General features: G+C 39.3%; 1 protein-coding gene across 5 annotated transcripts in view; it reads left to right on the top strand.

Moving 5' to 3' along the window:
- Positions 1 to 20,066, top strand: part of SMARCA2 (SWI/SNF related, matrix associated, actin dependent regulator of chromatin, subfamily a, member 2) — a 164,151-nt gene that overhangs the window by 90,721 nt on the left and 53,364 nt on the right. For all 5 annotated transcript variants that reach the window (XM_011379109.2, XM_011379110.2, XM_023522681.1 and 2 more), the window contains 4 exons: positions 382 to 545; positions 5,139 to 5,366; positions 7,650 to 7,727; positions 12,326 to 12,544. In XM_011379109.2, coding sequence (XP_011377411.1) covers positions 382 to 545; positions 5,139 to 5,366; positions 7,650 to 7,727; positions 12,326 to 12,544 — 689 coding nt within the window. The remainder of the gene's footprint in view (positions 1 to 381; positions 546 to 5,138; positions 5,367 to 7,649; positions 7,728 to 12,325; positions 12,545 to 20,066) is intronic.

The following is a 20,066-nucleotide window of genomic DNA, read 5'->3' on the forward strand; positions in this document are numbered from 1 at the left end:
TATATATAGTGTTTTAAAGCACAGAAACAAATCCAGAACATGTTTTTATTGAGTTTTAGGTTCGTGTAAGAATGTTGTAGAATCTGTATAGTTGCAAAGGTGCCCACTCTGGAATATTTAAACTCTTTCAGCATTTCAGAACCATAGTAGTAGCCAAAGTGTTCCTTCTTGATTTCAGAAAAGTCTCTTTCTATCTCTCTCTTTTTTTAAGTTACAAAATTTTCTAAGTTCCTTTCAAATGTACAGAAATCTCTGGGGATTACCTTACCAATGCTAAGAGAAGTCTGAGTATATTTCTTAAGGAAGCAGCCCTTTTTGTTTAGCTCTGTGCCATTTTCAGACAGGAGTTAATTGGCAAATTTATTTTTCTTATCCCCTCAGGCACCACCAAGTCTGAAGATCGTGCTGCTTTGCTGAAGAAATTCAACGAACCTGGGTCCCAGTATTTCATTTTCTTGCTGAGCACAAGAGCTGGAGGCCTGGGCTTAAACCTTCAGGCAGCTGATACCGTGGTCATCTTTGACAGCGACTGGAACCCTCATCAGGTCTGCGTGTCTCTGACTTAGATGCCCGGGCTTCCCTTCTAGAGAGGAACTAAAAGACCAGCAGTTTCATCATTCACATTTATGGGCCAGAGCAAATTTCTAAAAGAGTGGGCCATTTTTCCAAAGGAAAAATAGCCCAGCATATTATTTTGGCTGTTTTCTTATCTCCCTTGGAGCATAGATATTGAGATGTCTTACTCATGCCTTTGAAGTGCCTCTGAAAAGCTCAAGCTTGGTGTAGAAAAACTTCTTTTTTTTTTTTTTTTTTGTCTTAACTTTCATTTCTTGGGATTGCCACTGAGCAAAGTACATTTGGTGAAAGATCAATCAAAATCATTCCAAAATGGAATGGCAACAATAGCAGCTCATGTTGATTGGCTCCTTCCTCTATGCCAGCCTCTTTAGGTGCTTTGCTTCATTCAGTTTTCATAACAACCCTGTGAGGTTGTTAATATTACTATTTGCTTCTTTACAGCCTCCCCCCCCCAAAAAAAAAGCCTAGGAAGCTTTAGGTAACTTTCCTGAGGTCAAACAATAAGTATATGATAGTTAAACTTATATCCTATGTGTTTTGTTTAAAATCATCATCAGAAAATATTCTTTGGAGCATCTACTATGAAGTTCTTTTAAAGGAGTCCTTTGATGGTTAATAAAAAGACAATAGAAGGGGTCCCTTGGGGCACTGGTTTCCTAAATTATTCTGAGCAATTGTGTGCTTGCTTGTAAGATACTGATTGGGTAGAATGATATTCATCAGGATTTGATTCATATTGGAACCAATGTAAACTCAAAATAGTCAAAAGGGAAACAGCATTTCTCACATACAAATATGCATTGTACATCAGCATAACCCGGGCTTCTCGCTGTACCATGGTTACTTGAACTGTAAATATGCAGAGTAATACTGCCTCACTGGATCATTGTGAAGATTGGGTGAAGGAGTTGTTTTTGGCAGGAAGTAGGGTTCAGGGTGCATTAGAATTATGAGGGAGCTTTTAAAAAATATATATGCCTGCTTCCTGTTTCCTGTCACCCCATCCCCAATTTTGTAGGTGCTTCCCACCCATATAGATGCTACAGACTTCTCTATATGTTCAAACACTCCCAGGAGATCTGCTGTAGGTTTTCTAACACAGCTGAGGTCCCAAGCTTTTGGGTGACCACCAGCATTGGACCACTGTGTATGCCCATCAGTCACTCTCTCTAGGTGAATACACTAAAGTTACTATCAAAATTTTCCAACCTTGAAAAGGGTTGTGAGCCACCAGCACAAAGTGTATTCGTTCCAAATCTTCAGGAAATATTTTATATGTTTTTACATCCCACATTGCATTCTAAAGCACAGGTAAAATTTGTATTCATGGGAGAGATCTGCAGTTTTCCTTCAGAACATTGTGAATTCAGTGTCCGTTTCACACACATTTGCTGAATGGCCGTTATGCCACAGGCACTGAGCTAGCCTAGAGGGGAGAAGACGTGATTCTTCTCCTCCTAGGGTACACCACGTGGTTGGTTATTTAGATTACCCTACTTGCTGCTGCTTAAACCTTCACTGAGAAAAAATAACCTGTCTGTAGGTAAATGGAGAGAGAGTTCACTAGATTTTATCTTCTGAGATAAAAATTTCTAAGGCATCTCTGTTGTCCACCTTCATTGGTACAGTGCTAATTCTAAAAGCCAAAGGAAATTACTGTTCCTGGAAATGGTAATTTACCATAAGAAAGGATGCTGGGACATCTGTGCCTCTCTCTCTCTTGCTCTTGCTCACTCGCTCTCTCTCTCTCTCTCTCTCTCTCTCTCTCTCTCTCTTCTCTCTCTTTTACCATATTGGCTTCTGCATGCTTTGGAAAAAAAAAAAACTGTAATTATTCTTTATCATGTTGAATCAAAATTAAGTCATATTGATGAAATAGGGGATTCACTTTATAAAGGTGGACAGATTAAATATAGAAGCCTTAAAGTTATTAATGGGAGGCCCTAGCTAGAAGCAAAGATAGAACATATTAATGTGGAATTAGCAATAAAATCCCTCAGGGTTACCAAGACGTTCGTTTCCAAACTGTTGACTAGAAACATGGGTTGGTACTTTTATTTTTAACCAGTGGGACTGGAGCTATGTTGAGAATGGTCAACCACAAAGTCACCTTGGAGGCCCTCTTCTCAGGCTGTTCTTATCTCGAGATATATTCACACCCAAATTAGTGTGATGAAGTTTCAAACCACTTAAGACCTCAGAAATATTGAGTAATCCATTCAATAATTATAGCATGTATTTCTTTGTCACAATATCCCTCCAACTGTTGACTATTTTGGTTTAGGGGCTCACAGGTTTACATTTCATAAACCTTTTCAGCCTAGAAATATTAATTTTTATTACTTTCCAAATAGATAGATGGTCTTAACCACACAAAGAAACACCACTGCCACCATCATCAAAAAACAAAACTAACTGCACAAGCTCCCAAGGATTTAAGAACTCTGTTTTTCAGATGTTCCATACCTTCTGCTTCCTCATCCATTATACTCTGCTGCTACCTGCATCTTAGTGTTTTTGTGGTTTACCAATTTCTAGGACAGGGGATAGTAAACTCTGACTCACAAGCTGAGTCCGGCCCACCACCTGTATTTGTATGACCTGCAAACAAAGAATGGTTTTCACATTTTTAAGTATAAAAGGTAAATTGGAAAAATATATATATATATATATCAGCCTTTTGATGAGAATAGTTGCCCAGTGGAATATTGACTCTTGGACTCATCATGGAAAACCACGTCAGACCCCTTTTCTAAGAGGCAGTCAAGAGGTTGATGACACAAAACTTAACATTTTGACTGCTGCTTAGCCACTCTGGCGATGACATGTTGAGAGAGGGGATTGAACTAAGAGCTTGAAAATGAAGTTTATGGTCCCCACCCCTTTGGATTTTAATTAACCTCCTCACTTTCTCCTCTTTGGAAAATAATCTAGTTTGGATGAGTCCCAGCTATGTTCGTGGGTCAGCTGTCCAATACATATATTAATTTATTTAAGTATCTTTTGAGGAAAAACTTTTTCCTAATTAGTCATTTGACTGTGAAGTTCCCTACAGCAAAGACAGATCTCCTGGGCAGACTTTGGCCTGTTGTCCCTTTGTGTGGTACGTAAGTGACCAAGAAACTCATCTGGTTAAGAGGATGGGCTTACAGCTGTGGAGCATCAGCTCTGCAAAATTGGGTGCTAGGATGCAGGATGTAGGGATCAGACTTTTGTCCTAAAAATATACACGGATCTAGTGGGGGATGCATGGAAACAACTAAATAGGATTGGCTCAGAGACCATCACCTGGACCAGAATGAATGCAAGTAACATACCAAGAAGTTTTACTATGTGGCCTTAAAATCAGGTAACTCTTCTTCGTAGGTTTAAAAAGATTTTTATTTGAAGATTTCATTAAAACCATTTTCTTATTTGAATAATAGGGGTTAAAGCAGAAAAGAATTGTTAAACCACACGAAAGTAAAATGAGGAAAATTTAATAACACCTATAATCTTATTATCTGGAGATATAAACATTATTCATTTGTTGGTGTTTGTCCTTCCTGCCTTTTCTTGGTATAAATATGCACATATAAGATCATAATGTACATAGTCATATATAACTTGTAGTTTTATCTTTGTGTCATAATGTACATAGTCATATATAACTTGTAGTTTTCACTTATATCTTTGTGTCGTTAAATCTTCTATGGTACTGTGTTGGTACATACATACAGTAGAAGACTGCAGTTTATTTAACCAATCTGTTGTTGAATATTTACTTAATTCTACTTAAAAAAAAAAAAACATTATAAATAATATAAATAATGCCGAGAGGTATATCCTTAATTGTAAATCTCTGTGTATATCCATGATTATTTTCTTAGGATAAATTTCCAGAAGTAAAGTTTCTAGGTCAGGGGCTATACCCAATTTTAGTATATGTGCTGCCAAAGTGAACACTCCATACCCAATTTTAATACTTTTGATACATAGTGCCAAATTTCTACCCTAAAAAGGTTACCAAATAGTAGTACCCGTTTACTGCTCTACTAGCAATCCTTTTCCTTCCCCAAACTAAAGATTGAATTTTTGATGGAATTACGTACTAGGAAATTTGCTGTATGAACAATCACTGTACATACGATGTATGTATTTATATATAATGTGTGTATTTATAATGTATGTATTATTCAGTGATGTTTTAAAATCATCTTTAACACCTTAAACCGAAAGGAAGGTGCTTCTTGCAACTTAAAGCTAATCGTAGGTAACATCAAATTTATTGTTTTTTGCTTTGTTTTGTTTTTTTAGTTAGGGACTTATTCTGATGGCGAACCTAGGGACAGATAAGTATTTCAAAACCTGAGGTGTATTTCAGGTGCCCTCAACTAGGAATGACCTTGAATTTTTCCAAAGAAGATAGCTGTGTTATTTTAAAAATGTAAGCAAAATCTTCCATTAGTAAAGATGAATTAAATAAATAACCCTCCCACATTTCCCTCTTGGGTTGGTGACTTGTTTGCGTGGCTAATACAGGTACATGGGCCCTCACAGCACATTGTTCTCCTCTGCAGGATCTGCAAGCACAAGACCGAGCTCACCGCATCGGTCAGCAGAACGAGGTCCGGGTGCTGAGACTCTGCACCGTGAACAGTGTGGAAGAAAAGATCCTGGCAGCTGCCAAGTACAAGCTGAACGTGGATCAGAAGGTGATCCAGGCGGGCATGTTCGATCAGAAGTCTTCAAGCCACGAGCGGAGGGCATTCCTGCAGGCCATATTGGAACATGAAGAGGAAAATGAGGTATAGAAAGCCAACTTTATGAAATCAAACAGTGACCTTTTGTCTCAGAGGATTAAGAGGAACCTCTGTTCTTTGAAGAATTTCCTGGGCTGGCGATAATTAAAATGAATAAATTAGCTGCTATCTTACATCCCAAGCACAGAAAGCCTCTGAAAGTTATCCAAGAGTATCTTAAAAGCAGTTGCTAGAGGGACCTCAAGTTTTAGCCAGTAGATCCTTCTTTCATTTCTCCTGGGATGTGCAACCAGCATGCTTTATTGTACTGTAAATGCTGCTTTCCATGGGGCAGATAGAGAACCGAAGAGAGGCCACTTACAGGGACAGAATCAGCTAGATGAGACAAGACCAAGCTTACAGGGGCCCTCCTTGCCTTTTCTCTCTGCCAACTTCCAGAGCCCTCTGTCTCGCCTTTTGATCAGAGATCACAGCACTTCAGTTTGTTTATAGGAGAAGCCTTCACAGCCTTGTGAAGAAGATAGTACCTGACCTGGTTTATATAGGATGCAAGGTAGCACAGAGCTCCCCAACTTTTGGAGGTCGAAGCCGTGGGGAATGCTGATCTCTCCCAGCCCTAAATCCTGCTAGGTGGAGCCTGGAGTGCAATCCAGTGCCACTCGCTTCTAGTTGTGAGCAGCCTTGCTGCAGCTCAATACCCCTGCCAGGTTATCAGTGCACCAGACATGTTACCATTTTCTGGGTGGCCTGTATCCTGATGTGAAGACGTTTGGCGACACTGATAGACCACAATGAAGGGCTCTGGTCCTGAGTATCTGAGGCAGCATAGGCTACCATCTCCGTGGTTGATGGGCCAAGAGTTACCAGGGTACAAAGAACCCCGAAAGATTTATTGCCCACTTCCCATCGAGTTTGTTCTCTCTGAAGGTCAGGCCACTGTGGGCAGGCTTCTTACAAGAGAGCCTTTTCATCTTATGCATGAGGAAAGCCCAAGCCCCCCTGCCCCCGTTGCATAGGCAGTGAAAGGATAACGTGGTTCTAGGAATAGGGTGGGCAAAGCAGGACATCTGCTCACCAGAAGATATGTGAACCAGACTCTTTGTACTGTGAAGTCTCAGCCCACTCCTAGCTAGTCTGTGTCTTTGGCAGACGAAATGTAATATTTAGACAAACTGACTTTAATCAATCTAGTGATGAACTAGAATAGATGATTTTTTCACATCAGTTTTTACTTTATTGAATTGCATTCATTTCTAACACAGTGCATGAAATGTTATCTTGGGAACCGACAGTCATCTCATTTAAGCTGCTACTACACTCACACCTTTTCTAGACCAAGCTGCCTCCTTTTGAACATATGATTAAAGAAATTGGATGTTCAAAATTCTGGATTTTCCTCTTTCTTCCGTCTGCTGATACACTGAAATTCCCCATTTGTTTTTTAACAAGCTCACTCAGCGTGTGATAAAAATAATTTTGTAAGGTTAAGTTCTATAGTATATGCCCAGCTTTTAGAATCTTTTTTTAATGTAGAAGTCATAGCATAACATTTCTAAAAAACTTGAGAATTATTGGTTTCTGAGGAATTTGCCAAGAGAGAATATACCTTGGTCTAACATAATATAAAATGGAAATGTTAGCCCTTATGTAATTGCTTTCTCCATTTCATTTAAATTACTTTAATAAAGGATAGTTTTGTAGGGGTTTTGTTCTTGATACCTTTTGAGTTGTCATATCCACAGATCTAACCGTTAGCGTAATGTCCACTGAAACACATTGATTAAATATATCTTAAAGGCCATATATTTGCGGTATATGTGACTTCTGTGGTCTTGCTCTGTACCTAGTCAACAAAATTTCACATACTCATATTTTTTGTAAGGCTTTGAAAATGAGCATTTATATTACAAATAAGATTAATAGAGTTAAAAGAATTAATGTTAGGCGCTTTTTCATGTAGCTTTCCGTCTTCTCTGTGATGTAAATGTCACGCCCATTTTACAGATGAGATCATTGAGGCGGGGAGACATTAAGTAACTTGTTTTAAAAGTCAGGGAATTAAGATACACACCCAAGAGAACCAGCATTTCTTATAGTGCACCACACTTCCTCTCTTAACAGATTTTGCTCTAGGAAGATGGTTTGAATAACTTGGAAAATACTAATGGCAAGTAATTATACCCAGCGACCCTTCTCTTTTCTTTCTGGCTTGAGAAATGGGACCCCCTGTGGCCAGGAGGACAGATCCACCTCACTCGTTTGTACCTTGCTCCAGCTGTCCAGTGTCTCTCCTAAAGCCTGTTAAATCTTTCTGTTTCTTGACCCCAGGAAGAAGATGAAGTACCAGATGATGAGACTCTGAACCAAATGATCGCTCGACGAGAAGAAGAATTTGACCTTTTTATGGTAATGTTACAGAAAATCAAGGAAACAAATACCTCTTTCCTCTGCCCTTTTTTCTATTAACACAAGACGTCTGGAAGCTGCGTGCCCTGGCAGAACTTCCTTTGTGAGGCCTGTGCCTTTCCTTCAGTTCAGAGGCTGCACACGGCTGAATTTAGCCTGCAGACATATTTTGTTTGGCCCACGCAGTGTTTTTGAAAATTTTGAATTCGTTGCCAACATAAAAAGAATCCTGATTTCTGGCTTCTCTTAAAAAATGAGAGTGGGCAATACCCAAGCCCACATCTCTATATGTACACAGTTGGCTAGAACTGAGTAGCAGCTGCATGCTATGAACAGGCCATGGTGGTGGTCTACAGCTTACCACTGACCTCCCCCCCACCTTCATTTCTAATCCCAGATCAGCATCATTTAGGAAACCTGCCCTGCTCCTCTAGGCCCAGTTTAGAACTCTTCCCTAGCTGTCTCTTTACTGGATCAAAACAAACATGCTCCTGTGGGGGTGGGTAGATAGTAACTAAAACAACAGGGTTGTGCCTCTTTATGTTGAGGAGAGCCTGCTTAAGCAAATAGGAAACTTCCAAATGTGCATTAAAAATTGGTTGGATTTTACTGGTACAAAGTATGTGTAAAAGAACCTTGATATTTGAAGATTTGACGTCCATGGTTTCAGCTTGACACTTCATGATACGTGGTCATCTGTAATTTTGCCGAAACCTGAATTTGATTTATGTGTATGGCCTGCTACAAGGTCAGTATGGACAGGGAGCAAGCCCCTTGGCTAGTGAGAGAAGCTCTCAGAAGTAATATTTTACTGCGTTCTTAAGGCATTTGCTATAGTAATTTTATTTACCTCTGTATCCCCAGTGCTCCAAACAGCACATAGTTGTTGCTCAATAAGTATTTATTGAACTAATGATGGCATTTGCAAATTTCAGGCCTCGTGAAGACCTCGGCATGAATCAAGATGTATGAAGTTGTGAGGCTCCCTTCATTACCTTCAGTCATTTTAATCTTTATAACATTGAGCCTGATTGTGGAGTGAGTGCATAAATATAAACTGAAACCCTGGTGTTTGAATGCTCCAGAACCCCAAAATCAGAGGTCCCAAATTTGAATGCCCTCGGGTCTCAGACACATAATTTGTATGAGTGATAAACAAGTAGATAGGGCTGAGTGGATGGTGGTGGGTGGAGCCGCTTTGTCTAAGGGCACACAGCTGCAATGTAGCCAGAAATTCCAAGTTTTCAGGAAAAGCTGGAAATCTGGGGTTTATATGCAGTCTCTGGATTTCAAAATGTTTGCAACTAAATTTAATTTTTTATTATTATATAACACTGCAGGCCAAACAAAACACGGCTATGGGCCAAATATGACCCACAGAGTTTGCAATCTCTGCCTCGTTATCCTTGACAATCTAAGAAGAGAACTCCAGCTGCGTGGAGAATCATGTTATTTTTGTAACTTGGTAATTTTTGTCTAGGGAACAATGATTGTGTCCACACATAATTGTTCAGGATAAAAGACATTTAATTATTTCTCAGGAAACTTTTAGGTAGCCATGGGACTAACTCCTAACCTGGGATGTGCACATTTCCCACACTCCTAAATGAACCACCCTACCCAGGTAAGGCTGTTTTGGAGAGATATGACAGAAAAATGACATTAACAGCATGGTCAGCATGGGTGTTCATACAACCTAAGTTTATGAGCTCATACTGTTGGTCACTACCTTTATAGATTATTCTTTACTTAGGGAGATTAGAGATACACCTTGGAGATAGACACCTTTCCTCTCCTTGAGGAACTTATTAAAATGTAGACTACTGGGAAACACTGAAGCAAGAGACCCTCTGCGTCCCTGGCTGATCACTGATTGGCAATAATTCAGCACTGCTGTAGCCTCAGATGCTCTTGAGACCCTGGGAAAGATAAGCTGCCTGCCATTATGCAAATTAGATTAGGCCCAGAGATGGACATTTCCATCTGCAGCCCCGAAATACTGGGAAAAGAGAACTCTTTTCTTACTTTTGGGCTCTGTATTTGTAGAAATTGAAAGCCTCAGAAAAAAACGTGAATGTCTGGCCAAGGCACAGCTTTCTTTTAATTTGAGAATATTTTATCATGCAAAGAACAGACTTGAAACAAGTGAAGCTGGTTAAGGAACACCTTTTTGTACGTATTTTGATTTGTGAATGTTTTGCTTGTTTCTTAAAGGTTGACTTCTTATTTTTTGATTATAAAAATTTTTGGTTTGGTTTGTTTTTTTATTTTTTAATTAAATTTATTAGGGGTAACATTGGTTAATAAGATTTTATAAGTTTCAGGTATACAACTTTATAATAGAACATCTGTATATTTCATTGTGTATTTCTTAGTCTTCTAACTAATCGGCTGGCTGCCTTTGGCCAATTCACTATTCATTAGCACCTCCACCAGGGGGCAGGAAATCAAATTTTAATCCTTGCCAGCTACTCTGAATAAAAAGTTTAGCGATAAACAAGAATGGAATGTGAGCTAGATTTGGATTTCAATATTTAAACTCTATATCTATTATTATAAAAGAATTCTCGGTAAAATTAATACAAACTGATTTAATTTTGTATCATAGACACTGTAGTTAAGTAACACACATTAAACAGATAAGTCTCTTTAAATTAAAACCTTACTCTTGAACATTTTTTTCTCTTTTTTCCTTCTAAAAATATGACTTCAGAAAAAGTTATCTCTGATACTGATTACCTATGAATTTTACCTAAAAAGATCTTTGACAGGTCAAGGTACATACCTGAAACATTTTGCTCACATTCAAAAATTAAACTTTTAGCTGCTCTATTCCCTACAAAGGCAAGAAGTACTTTTAAAAATAATTGTTTATTATGGAGTTTTAAGACAAGCATATTCATGTAGTATCTGAATAATAAATTAGACTTACTTGAATATCAACTTCAGATTTTGTACTAGTATTCTGCAGAAATTTCTGAGAAGAGATGCAATCATCAGCATATTACACATTGCATCAACTCTTCCTAAAAGGGGCAGGGGAAGCAACTGTTATTTTATATCAGCAAAGATTTATTTTCTCAATTGTGGACAAATGCATAGCAAGTCATTTTACAGGTTGTGGTATATATAGATAATGGTAGCGGCCTAACCAAAAATCGAAGTGACTATATTTTGTCATCTCAGTGTAGCATATTAACAAATATATGTTTTTCTTATTAGCTATCTAACAACTATTAAGGGATCACCTTGAGAAGCCCCTCTTTAAATTGCACTGTTAACAAGGCATCCTCTGTGTGCTCATTAGTAAGGTTTGGTGGATCCCATTTCTGATACTAGAGATTAGAAAGCAGGATTAAGAACAGCCTCTATAGCTAACTATAGCACATGACAGAACAGGATGGCCGCATTTATCTACCAGTGGGACTCCACCATGCTCCACGCCTACCCATCTTGGGAATATAATGATTTCCGAAAATGTTTAAGCATAGTTTGAAGGACTTTGAACTTTAATTTTTAAATATATTCTAGGGATCAAATTTGGATTTGAATAGAAATTAAATTTTGTTACCAGTTTTAGCTCTTAAGGAAAAATTGTATTGAATCCCTTTTTCAGTTCAGTAGAACCAAAGGAAGAAAGAGGGAAAAGGTAAATCATTTAATGGTTAATGATGTATTCACTTGTAGAAATGGTATATCTAGCTAGTGATGTATTTAACTAATGTGTATAGCAAATCAGTAGAGCTTTTATTTGCTTTTTTTAGCTATCAAATTGTTTAGTTACAGATTAAAACCATATACGTGGAACTTAACTTATTTACCATTGTACTAGAATTTGAAAAAGCAAGCAGGACATGGGGAAATATGCATTCGAAGGCTATGAAAGGCTACAAAAGGCCATTTCGCTAATAACTTGATCAGTTGCGATGAGATTACGTCAGGGGTATGTCTCTGTGGTATAATATTTTCATAAGAGCTAAACTTTTTAAAAGCTAAAGAACCAAGGGACATTCTTCTCTCAGAGCCCATGATGTACTAAAAATTCAATACAGTCATGGCCAACTGACTAATCAAGCCATTTATGTGCCTACTCTGCTAGTGACACCCGAGTTGCTGATTTTTTTTCCTGGTTATTTAACCAAAACCATGAGCCCTATTGAGTAAAAAGGAAATTTTCTTAATGAACTTCCTTTTTTTATATGCTCGAAAAATACTTTTATGTCAGGACAGCAGTGAATTATATAGGTGGGGCTCGTCTTTTAAAAATACATCCCCAATTTGAATCTTCTGTTACTTCAGGGGAAGCTTTGCACACAGATGTGCTAAGAAAAGCAATTTTTAAAGAGCATTTTTTAAATGCATACAGAAATTTCAGTGATGGATACAGAAGAGGGGAGGAGATTTTACCTTGCAGATTCTCTGCCTGGACACTGTGCTTCAGGGATGGGCTGGAACAAGTCAGCCAGGAGCCGCCATGGGAAAAACTGAACGGGACCCTGCTGTCGTAGGAGGCGATTTGTGAAAGTTTTATGTGCTGTAAAGTCTGTGCTGGACAGAACCCCCTTTCCCATTGGTGAAACTTTTGTTAATATCCCCAGCGTATGGACATGGACCGGCGGAGGGAGGACGCCCGGAACCCAAAGCGCAAGCCACGCTTAATGGAGGAAGATGAGCTGCCCTCCTGGATTATTAAAGATGATGCTGAAGTGGAAAGGCTTACATGTGAGGAAGAGGAGGAGAAAATATTTGGTAGGGGGTCTCGCCAGCGCCGGGATGTGGACTACAGCGACGCCCTCACAGAGAAGCAGTGGCTGCGGGTAGGTGTGGCTTTCTTAACTGTCTCTGTTGGTGGAGTTTCTTGTTGGCTTGGAGAAATCAGGAGCTGAGATGAGAGCTCAAATTCTCTAAGGGACACAAGTTGACAGTAAAAGAGGAGATGGCCTTTGAACATAGATAAAGTCATTCTGCTGTTGCAGTGGAGTCATTCTACATGTCAAGGCGGTGTCTTGAAATATAATGAAGAGTTCTTTGCTGGAGCTCAGTTGGCTGTTGGAAGCACAGGATTATTAGAGCTATGAGACCCACTAATGTTTTATGACCAATTACCTGGCCATGCCTCACTCTCTTGGAGTTAGAATCAAAATGTGGAAGGGGCCTTAGAGATCCTTTTAATTTCCCCCCCTCATTTCATGGATCTTTAATTGGAGTTTTACTTTTCCAAGTCCTGCAGAGATGGTTCAGGGACAGCAGTTTTCTAACTGCATTGTCATTTTATTAAAGCTGGAAGGTGACTCTGTCCTCTCTTGGTTTTACAGACAAAACAGTTGTTGCCCAGAGAGGTTAAGTGATTATACAGGATCACACGGCTTTCTAGAAATAGCAGAATCAGTGAATGCTGTTGCATTGGCGTGTTCACTCTCAGTTGGATCTGATCTGTCCATCACAAACAAAGACTAGGGTTTGGGACTTGGGTCACTGACGCTTAAAAATGTTTTTCTTTAGTTTGGGTCCCCTCACCTTTGGAAAATGTTGATTTCTCATTTTGACTGAAGAATGAAATCTCAGAAGTTTCCTTGGTGAGCACAGGAATATCAAAAGATTCCTAGGAGCCACATACGTGAATGCCAAGGCCAGTGTGAATCTTCCATTTGAATGTTTGGCCCTACTTTCTGTTAGTGGGATCAGACTTAGTACCTAGACAGACAGATCAATCTGGGATATGCATTCCAGGCAGGGCCAGTGAATGCATGCTGGAAATAGTAACACAGTTGGGTGAAAACCAAACAAAATAGAGGCTGTTGTTGCGAGTTGTTCATTTTATCAAAAGAGAATACAATTCTCAAGCTTTGTAAAACATGGATTTTTAGGACCCAGGTTGTAAGTAGGTAGGTGGGTAGAAAGGCAATAGGAAGTAGTTTGAGACTATGTGTCAATGGCAGACAGGTCTTGGCACCACTGGAGATGTGATTTACTCAGGATGTTGTATGATGAGAGAGACGTGATCTGAATTTTGAAAAGATTGAAGTCTGTGGTATTCTGTAAGGAGAGAGACTAAGAAGACATTGCTCATGTTTATGGTTGAATGATGGCTATGAAATATAACTTTTGTGTGATTGTTTTACTGTCATATCCAACTATTCCAGTGACCTCAGTATACAGTTTTATGGATTTCTTTTGTTTCACTATTGTGTGGTTATAGCTGTATAAGTAAGATTCATTCTATAATGTGAAGAGATTTGTGTTTATTGAATATCATTCTGAGCTGATGAAAATCTATTCCCTTTTTCTTTTATTTTAGCAATAAATTAAATACCTGGAGAACTATTACAGGAGATGAGACAATGATCTAGGCCAGCCTTTTAAAGTCAATCTTTATATATGTATAATCTCCAGATATTACAAGCAAAATATTCTTGTTTATTGGGCAAGAATATAACTGAACTTTTCATTTTTTTATAATCATTTGGAAATGCTCTTAAGAAAAGTAAGATTATTAATCTTAGAAAGTTTATAGGTTTAGAATACCTCATTTTTTTCTCTTTTCATTCAGTTTCTATCACTAATGATTAGCACAGTGCTTAGCCCGTAGTAGAGACTCAGTGAATGTTTGTGAAATGAAATTATAACCTTATAAGAGGAAAGTGGAAAGTTATTAACTTATCAGTAATGTTAGGATAGCATTTCTCCTTCTAGTGTATCTAGTATACCTTTTTTTAAATCTAGAAATGGAAAATAGTTTTTTTTACAAAATTAAGCTCTGAAATTGATGTTCATAATTTTCAACCTAAGATGTATTGCAAGATATCAATGTCACCGAAGAAGGATAAAACTGTTCTTAGTGTAGCTTTATTATTACTATGTCTTTTTCTCTTTTGAAAACTGGATGTCCATTTTTGGTATGAGATGGTAACTTGCTGTTAACAAGAACGTGCAATTAATTCAGAGTGCCCCCATGGCCTAAGCGTTCAAAATAAACGCTTACTGTCATTTGTTTTCTTGTTCACCCATAGCACTCCTACTTAATATCAGTCTATTAAGCTTTTATGATAATAAAATTATATTCAAGGGGTTTCCATGAGCCTGGATATGAAATGTTCTCAACTGGCTTATGATTGAACACATTGAGCAAACCCAGCCAACACAGCCTTGAAAGGGAATTTGGCAAGAACTGTCGTGTAAGAAATGCTGTAACAGGGCTAAAATAATTCTTCTTTTTCCTGGCAATGTTGTACAAAGCCTGCTTGGCAGAGGCACTGAAGATACATAGAATCCCAGAGCTGGAAGGCAGCTGAATGGAGCAGCTACCCATCCTGTGCTTAAATCACAATCTCTGTAGTGCCCCTGCCAAGAGGCTGGCCGTCCCTAAAGGAAACACTCTGCCTTCTTGTCTGCCTCACCCCTCCAGTTCATGGTCAGCCCGATTGTTAGTTCTTCCCCACGTTGAATGGAATCTTCTTTTCTTGTAGCTGCTCCTCACTGGCCTTGATTCCATTCCCTGTGGTGAACCGAACAATATTTTTTCTCTTTTTAGTATCACATCCCACTGGTTAAAATATTCGAGGACTTACGTATAGTGTGGAATGAACTTTCTACCCTCCTTTTTCTTTGAAACTTTTCTCAACCTTCAAGGCCCAGCTCAGTTGCCCCCATTTCTGTGATGCCTTAGCGAGTCAATACTAATTGCACTTTCCACTGTATTCTCATTTTTCTCTGCTTGTCCTCTGTCACAGCTCAAATCCAGTGCCCTGGTTTTCTTGGTAGTTATCGACATTCCTGCCTTCCTGACTAGTCAATAAGCTGAATCTTGCTAGAATTTATATCTTCTGTGTCCAAATAGTAATTGCCCATTGATTGCCAAATTGAAATAGCACCGATTGATGTATAAGAGTGTAGCCTACGGTAACGTTCACTGCGGCAACAGATGAAACTAAACATGCCATATTTATGGGCCTATCTAAACAAATAAGTAGTTTTATTTCTCGTGTAAAAGTCCAACGTGGGCACTCCTGGTTGGTGGGGGCAGCTATTCTCCATGTATCCTCTCCATTCAAAGATCCAGGCTGCCAGAACCTCTGCCAGCTTAAACATCCTCACCCCAGTGAGCTGGAAGTGGGGAAAACAGCATGGAGTGCTAGGTGCAGAGTTCTAATGGGCTAGTTCTAAATGGTTCCATATCACTCTGCTCACACTCCATTGGCTAGAACTGTCATGTGGCCACCCTAGCTGTAAAGAAGACTGGGAAATATGGTCTGGCTATGCGAACAGAAAAATGAGATTTTGGTGGCTAGGTAGCAGTCTCTGCCTCAGATCTCTTAGGTTAAATTTAAGTCATAGGATATAGCCACTTTCTTTAAAACTTTTATTATGGATTCATCACAAACAGGTTTTATTTTATAATCATAGTATACTAAAAATTCCCGCAGTGTCCTTTAGACAATCTGTTTAGTTGGAAAATTTAAAAAAAAATTTTTTTTCTTGTATTTGTAATGTTTTAAATGAGAAAGATCATAATTTCCAACACAGCTCAGTTTTTTTGTTTTGTTTTGTTTTTTTAAAAAAAGGTTTTTAGGTCATTTTGAAATTCCTGTTTCCATTGAGGAAACTTAAATTTCTTTGGTGTTAGCCAGTCTCGAGTTAACGTCATCTTTTTTGGGGTAGTCAGTTCAACATTTATGTACCCTACGGGCTGTTTCTCTCTTCTCCTGGGGCCTCCTGTCCCATCATCCCTCTTAGATGGTATCTGGATAAAGGTGAAAGCTGGCATTCAGGGTGTACACCCTGGTTCTCCCACTACACTGTGGGTCTCCTCTGGACTCATGCAGGGCTACTGGTCTGTCCTGTGTCTGGATGTCTTGACCTATATCTATCTGGTCCCATCTCAACCTTTTGGAGACTTTGATGACGGTTGCTGTTCAAGGCTGGGGTCCAGGCCAGAGTCTCCAGTGGGCAGCTTTTCTGTACTCTGAAGTCACGTGAAAACCTCCAGCCTCTCTGGTCTCATAATGCTCTCAGCTCTTCTGTGTCCTTTTTAGGGATCTGCAGACTCTTAGCTCTTTCTTCACACTGTGCTGAAACATACAAGATAGTCTAGCTCATTTTCTTAGAACTTGCTAAGTCGCCACCAAGGAGATGGTCAAGCCTGAAGCTTCTAAAATCTGATGGTTGGGCAGGTCAGGGAGCTCTTTCAAACAAGCAATACAAAAATGTCTTACTTCTGCAAATTCTATGAAAGTATCTGACCACAAGAACACATAGTGAAGACCCTCCCAGAGCCTTGGAAGGAGCTTGTGAAATGAGAGTCCTAAAGCTCACACGTCATTACTTTCACAGTAAATCTACCTCTGGGCATTTTTAGGGCCTCATTCCTCTTGCTCCCTGCACCCACACCCCAGTGGGTGAGTATTCCATTTCAGCCCCATTTAGATGTACCAGAGTTCAGTTCCAGAAGTAACTACTCAGAATTAGCATAGACCCACAAGGCACAAAGGATTCAAAGTTCCCAATAAGATTGCACTTACTTCAGATACCAGCTGTAAGTTCTAGGCCAGATGTACTTCTGACTGACTGGCTATAAATTCAAGGCTTCTCGTGACCCCCTCAGGTTCGTTAATTTGCTCTAATGACTCACAGAACTCAGGAAAGTGCTACTTGTGATTAGAATTTTGTTATGAAGGATGCAAATCAGGAGGACCAGCCAAATGAAGAGGTAGATACATAGGCCGAGGTCTGAAGGGGACACAGTTTCTCTGCCCTCTCCTCATGGAATCAAGGCACGTCACCCTCTTGGCACATCAATGTGTTCACTAACCAGGAAGGTCCACTGAGGTCAGTGTGGAGTTTTTGCTGAGATCTTATTATGTTGGCACGATTAAGTCATTGGCCAAGTGATTGAACTCAGTCTCTAGCCCTCTCTGCGCCCCGCCCCCTTCCCGCCCCCCAGAGAGGTTGGCTCAAGGTTTCAACTTTCTAATCATGTGGTTGGGCTTTCTGGTAACCAGCCCTAGTCGTGAAGATATCTAGGGAACCACCCTGAGTCACCTCGTTATCATAACAAAGACACTGCTGTCACTCAGGAAATTCTGAGTTTTAGAAACTCAATTGCCAGGAACCCAGAACAAAGGCCAGATAGATTCTTTTATACAAGTAGCAATATCCTCAGGCCTGGGACCTCTTACCTCTCTTCTTTTTGACCCACTCTCTTTCTCTCCAGGGAAGAGGCTCTCTGTCCTGCCTTCCTAACTTCCCATCCACATGTGGCCTGGCCTAAGTGGGCTGTACCATGGCTTTTAGTGCACTTCTGAGGATCCCTGTCCACTAGGCTTAGCTCTTAATTTGAAGAGCCTTTGGAATTGAAGAAACTCTTCTCTGTCAGCAAAGCCTGATTCAGACTGCTGTTGATGGTGGGCTCACAAATCCTAGATTGGAAGTCAGTGGTGTCATTTGTCTTTGCATACCAACTTTATCCTAATCCCCCTCAAGGCAGAGCGTTTCTCCCTGGAACAGGGAATCGACTCTTAGAAAGTGTGGGAAAGAATGTTGATGTAGTTTTAAAAATATTACATCCGTTACCATTTCATAGCTTTCCCGCGGTACAGTCAAGGTGATAAAAGTGCTAAATTATGTATGATATATATATGTGTGTGTGTGTATTTGCGCACACACAATAATTGGCTCATGTTGATAATTTCTTGGAAAAATATCTTTGTTTCTTTACATGTGAGAGTGGGCATTTCATTGACCTAAATTGGCAGACATCTGATGAGCTGAGTGGGACGGGTATTTTTAGTTTAACTTTAACCATGTGTGTACTGACCGTGATGTTTCTAGTATTGTAACCATCATTGAAATAGGGGCTCCATAAAATTGGGGTAACTAGGAAGCCAGAGAGTGGGCTGAGGGCGTATTCTGAAATGCCTGGCTTTTCTATTCTTCCTGTTCTTTTAGTCCTTCTGCCAATTTCAGAATCCTTCCCTTCCTTAAAACATTGTGTTACATTCCAGAATTTATTTAATTGCCAAGTGAGTGATTTGTGCCCTGCAGCACTTGAAGATAATTGGAATACAATCTAAATTATGTGCTCTGTATAATACTTAATTGCCAGCCCGATGAAGGGAGTGAACTTCAGAGAGTTATGCTTTTGTTTCATAGTGGATCTGATATCTCGAAACTATTATGTGGAAAGTCCTCATTTGCTGGTGTCTGTGTGGTCCTGATACATGAGTGTAATGATGCTTCTTTTGGTATACAGTGTAAGTTCCTGGTAATGAAGGAAGGTACCTCTGGATTTTTGCAATGCCCTGTAAAGTTGGGCCCCAAACCATGTTATGTAAATGATGGTGATAAGGCTCACTTCCTCAGATCTTTAAATCTGGCAATAGATACAGCTAGTTTGAGAAGCCATGGGGCTTCAAGGGGGACCTTCAGGGAGAGGCAGCATACAACACCCTCTTTTTCCTCAACCAGTCTGTCACCAGAATAAGTGCTTGAGGGTCCCAGGATTTACAGGCCTAAATTTATGTCTACTGACCACTAAAAGAGTGTTTGGTGTTTCACCTTTCCAAAGCTCAAAGTAAAGAAAAAAATTAAGACTCTTAAACCATATAACAGCAGGAGATAACAAGTATAGTAAAATGTGACACCTCTTAATGAAATTTAGTGTGTGCCTTAAAAAGATACATCACACCAGGGTGCAAATATAGGAGAACATCCCCTAGTTGGCATTCGACCACAACCATCCCCGGCCAAACTCTACAAAGGAAAAAGGCCAAGAACTCCATGGAGAGCTCGTCACAAAGAACTGGGAAAAGTACAAAAAAGTTTAAAGACATTGAGATTTCAAATAAAATGTTTGAAATACACCATGAGAAATAACAAAATATTTCCTCACCTATATGTAGCAGATTTTTCTCTCTCTAGAAATCCTTGAAACAGGACAACGTCCCCTCTGTTTGGGCTGGATTAAATATGATCCAGCCTGAAATCAGAGACCAGGGCTGGAATCTCCTGGCTGTGATCACTGTTGAGAGCATCAGTGAGATGTACTTTTCTACCAAAATATCTTATTTTATAATGACAAGATTTTTTTTTTGAGCCTTTTATCTAAAGAATGTGTATTAATACTTAATCGTTTGCCGCTTCTCTTTTATTTAGTCACTTTAAATAATCTTTCCTTGATTTTTATATAGGATTTAAAAATTGTTCTTTTTTTTTAATCAAATGGCATTTTTAGTTTTTAAAATTGGGTCATCAGATTTACTGGGGCAACATTTCTAGCAAGCTGCATTTCCGTTTTTATACACAAGGGAGAGCTAAGGCCCCAGTAAATAGATTTGAGTTTTG

This window comes from Pteropus vampyrus, unplaced genomic scaffold, assembly GCF_000151845.1.
Source record: "Pteropus vampyrus isolate Shadow unplaced genomic scaffold, Pvam_2.0 Scaffold354, whole genome shotgun sequence".
In the NCBI taxonomy this organism is placed as follows: Eukaryota; Metazoa; Chordata; class Mammalia; order Chiroptera; family Pteropodidae; genus Pteropus; species Pteropus vampyrus.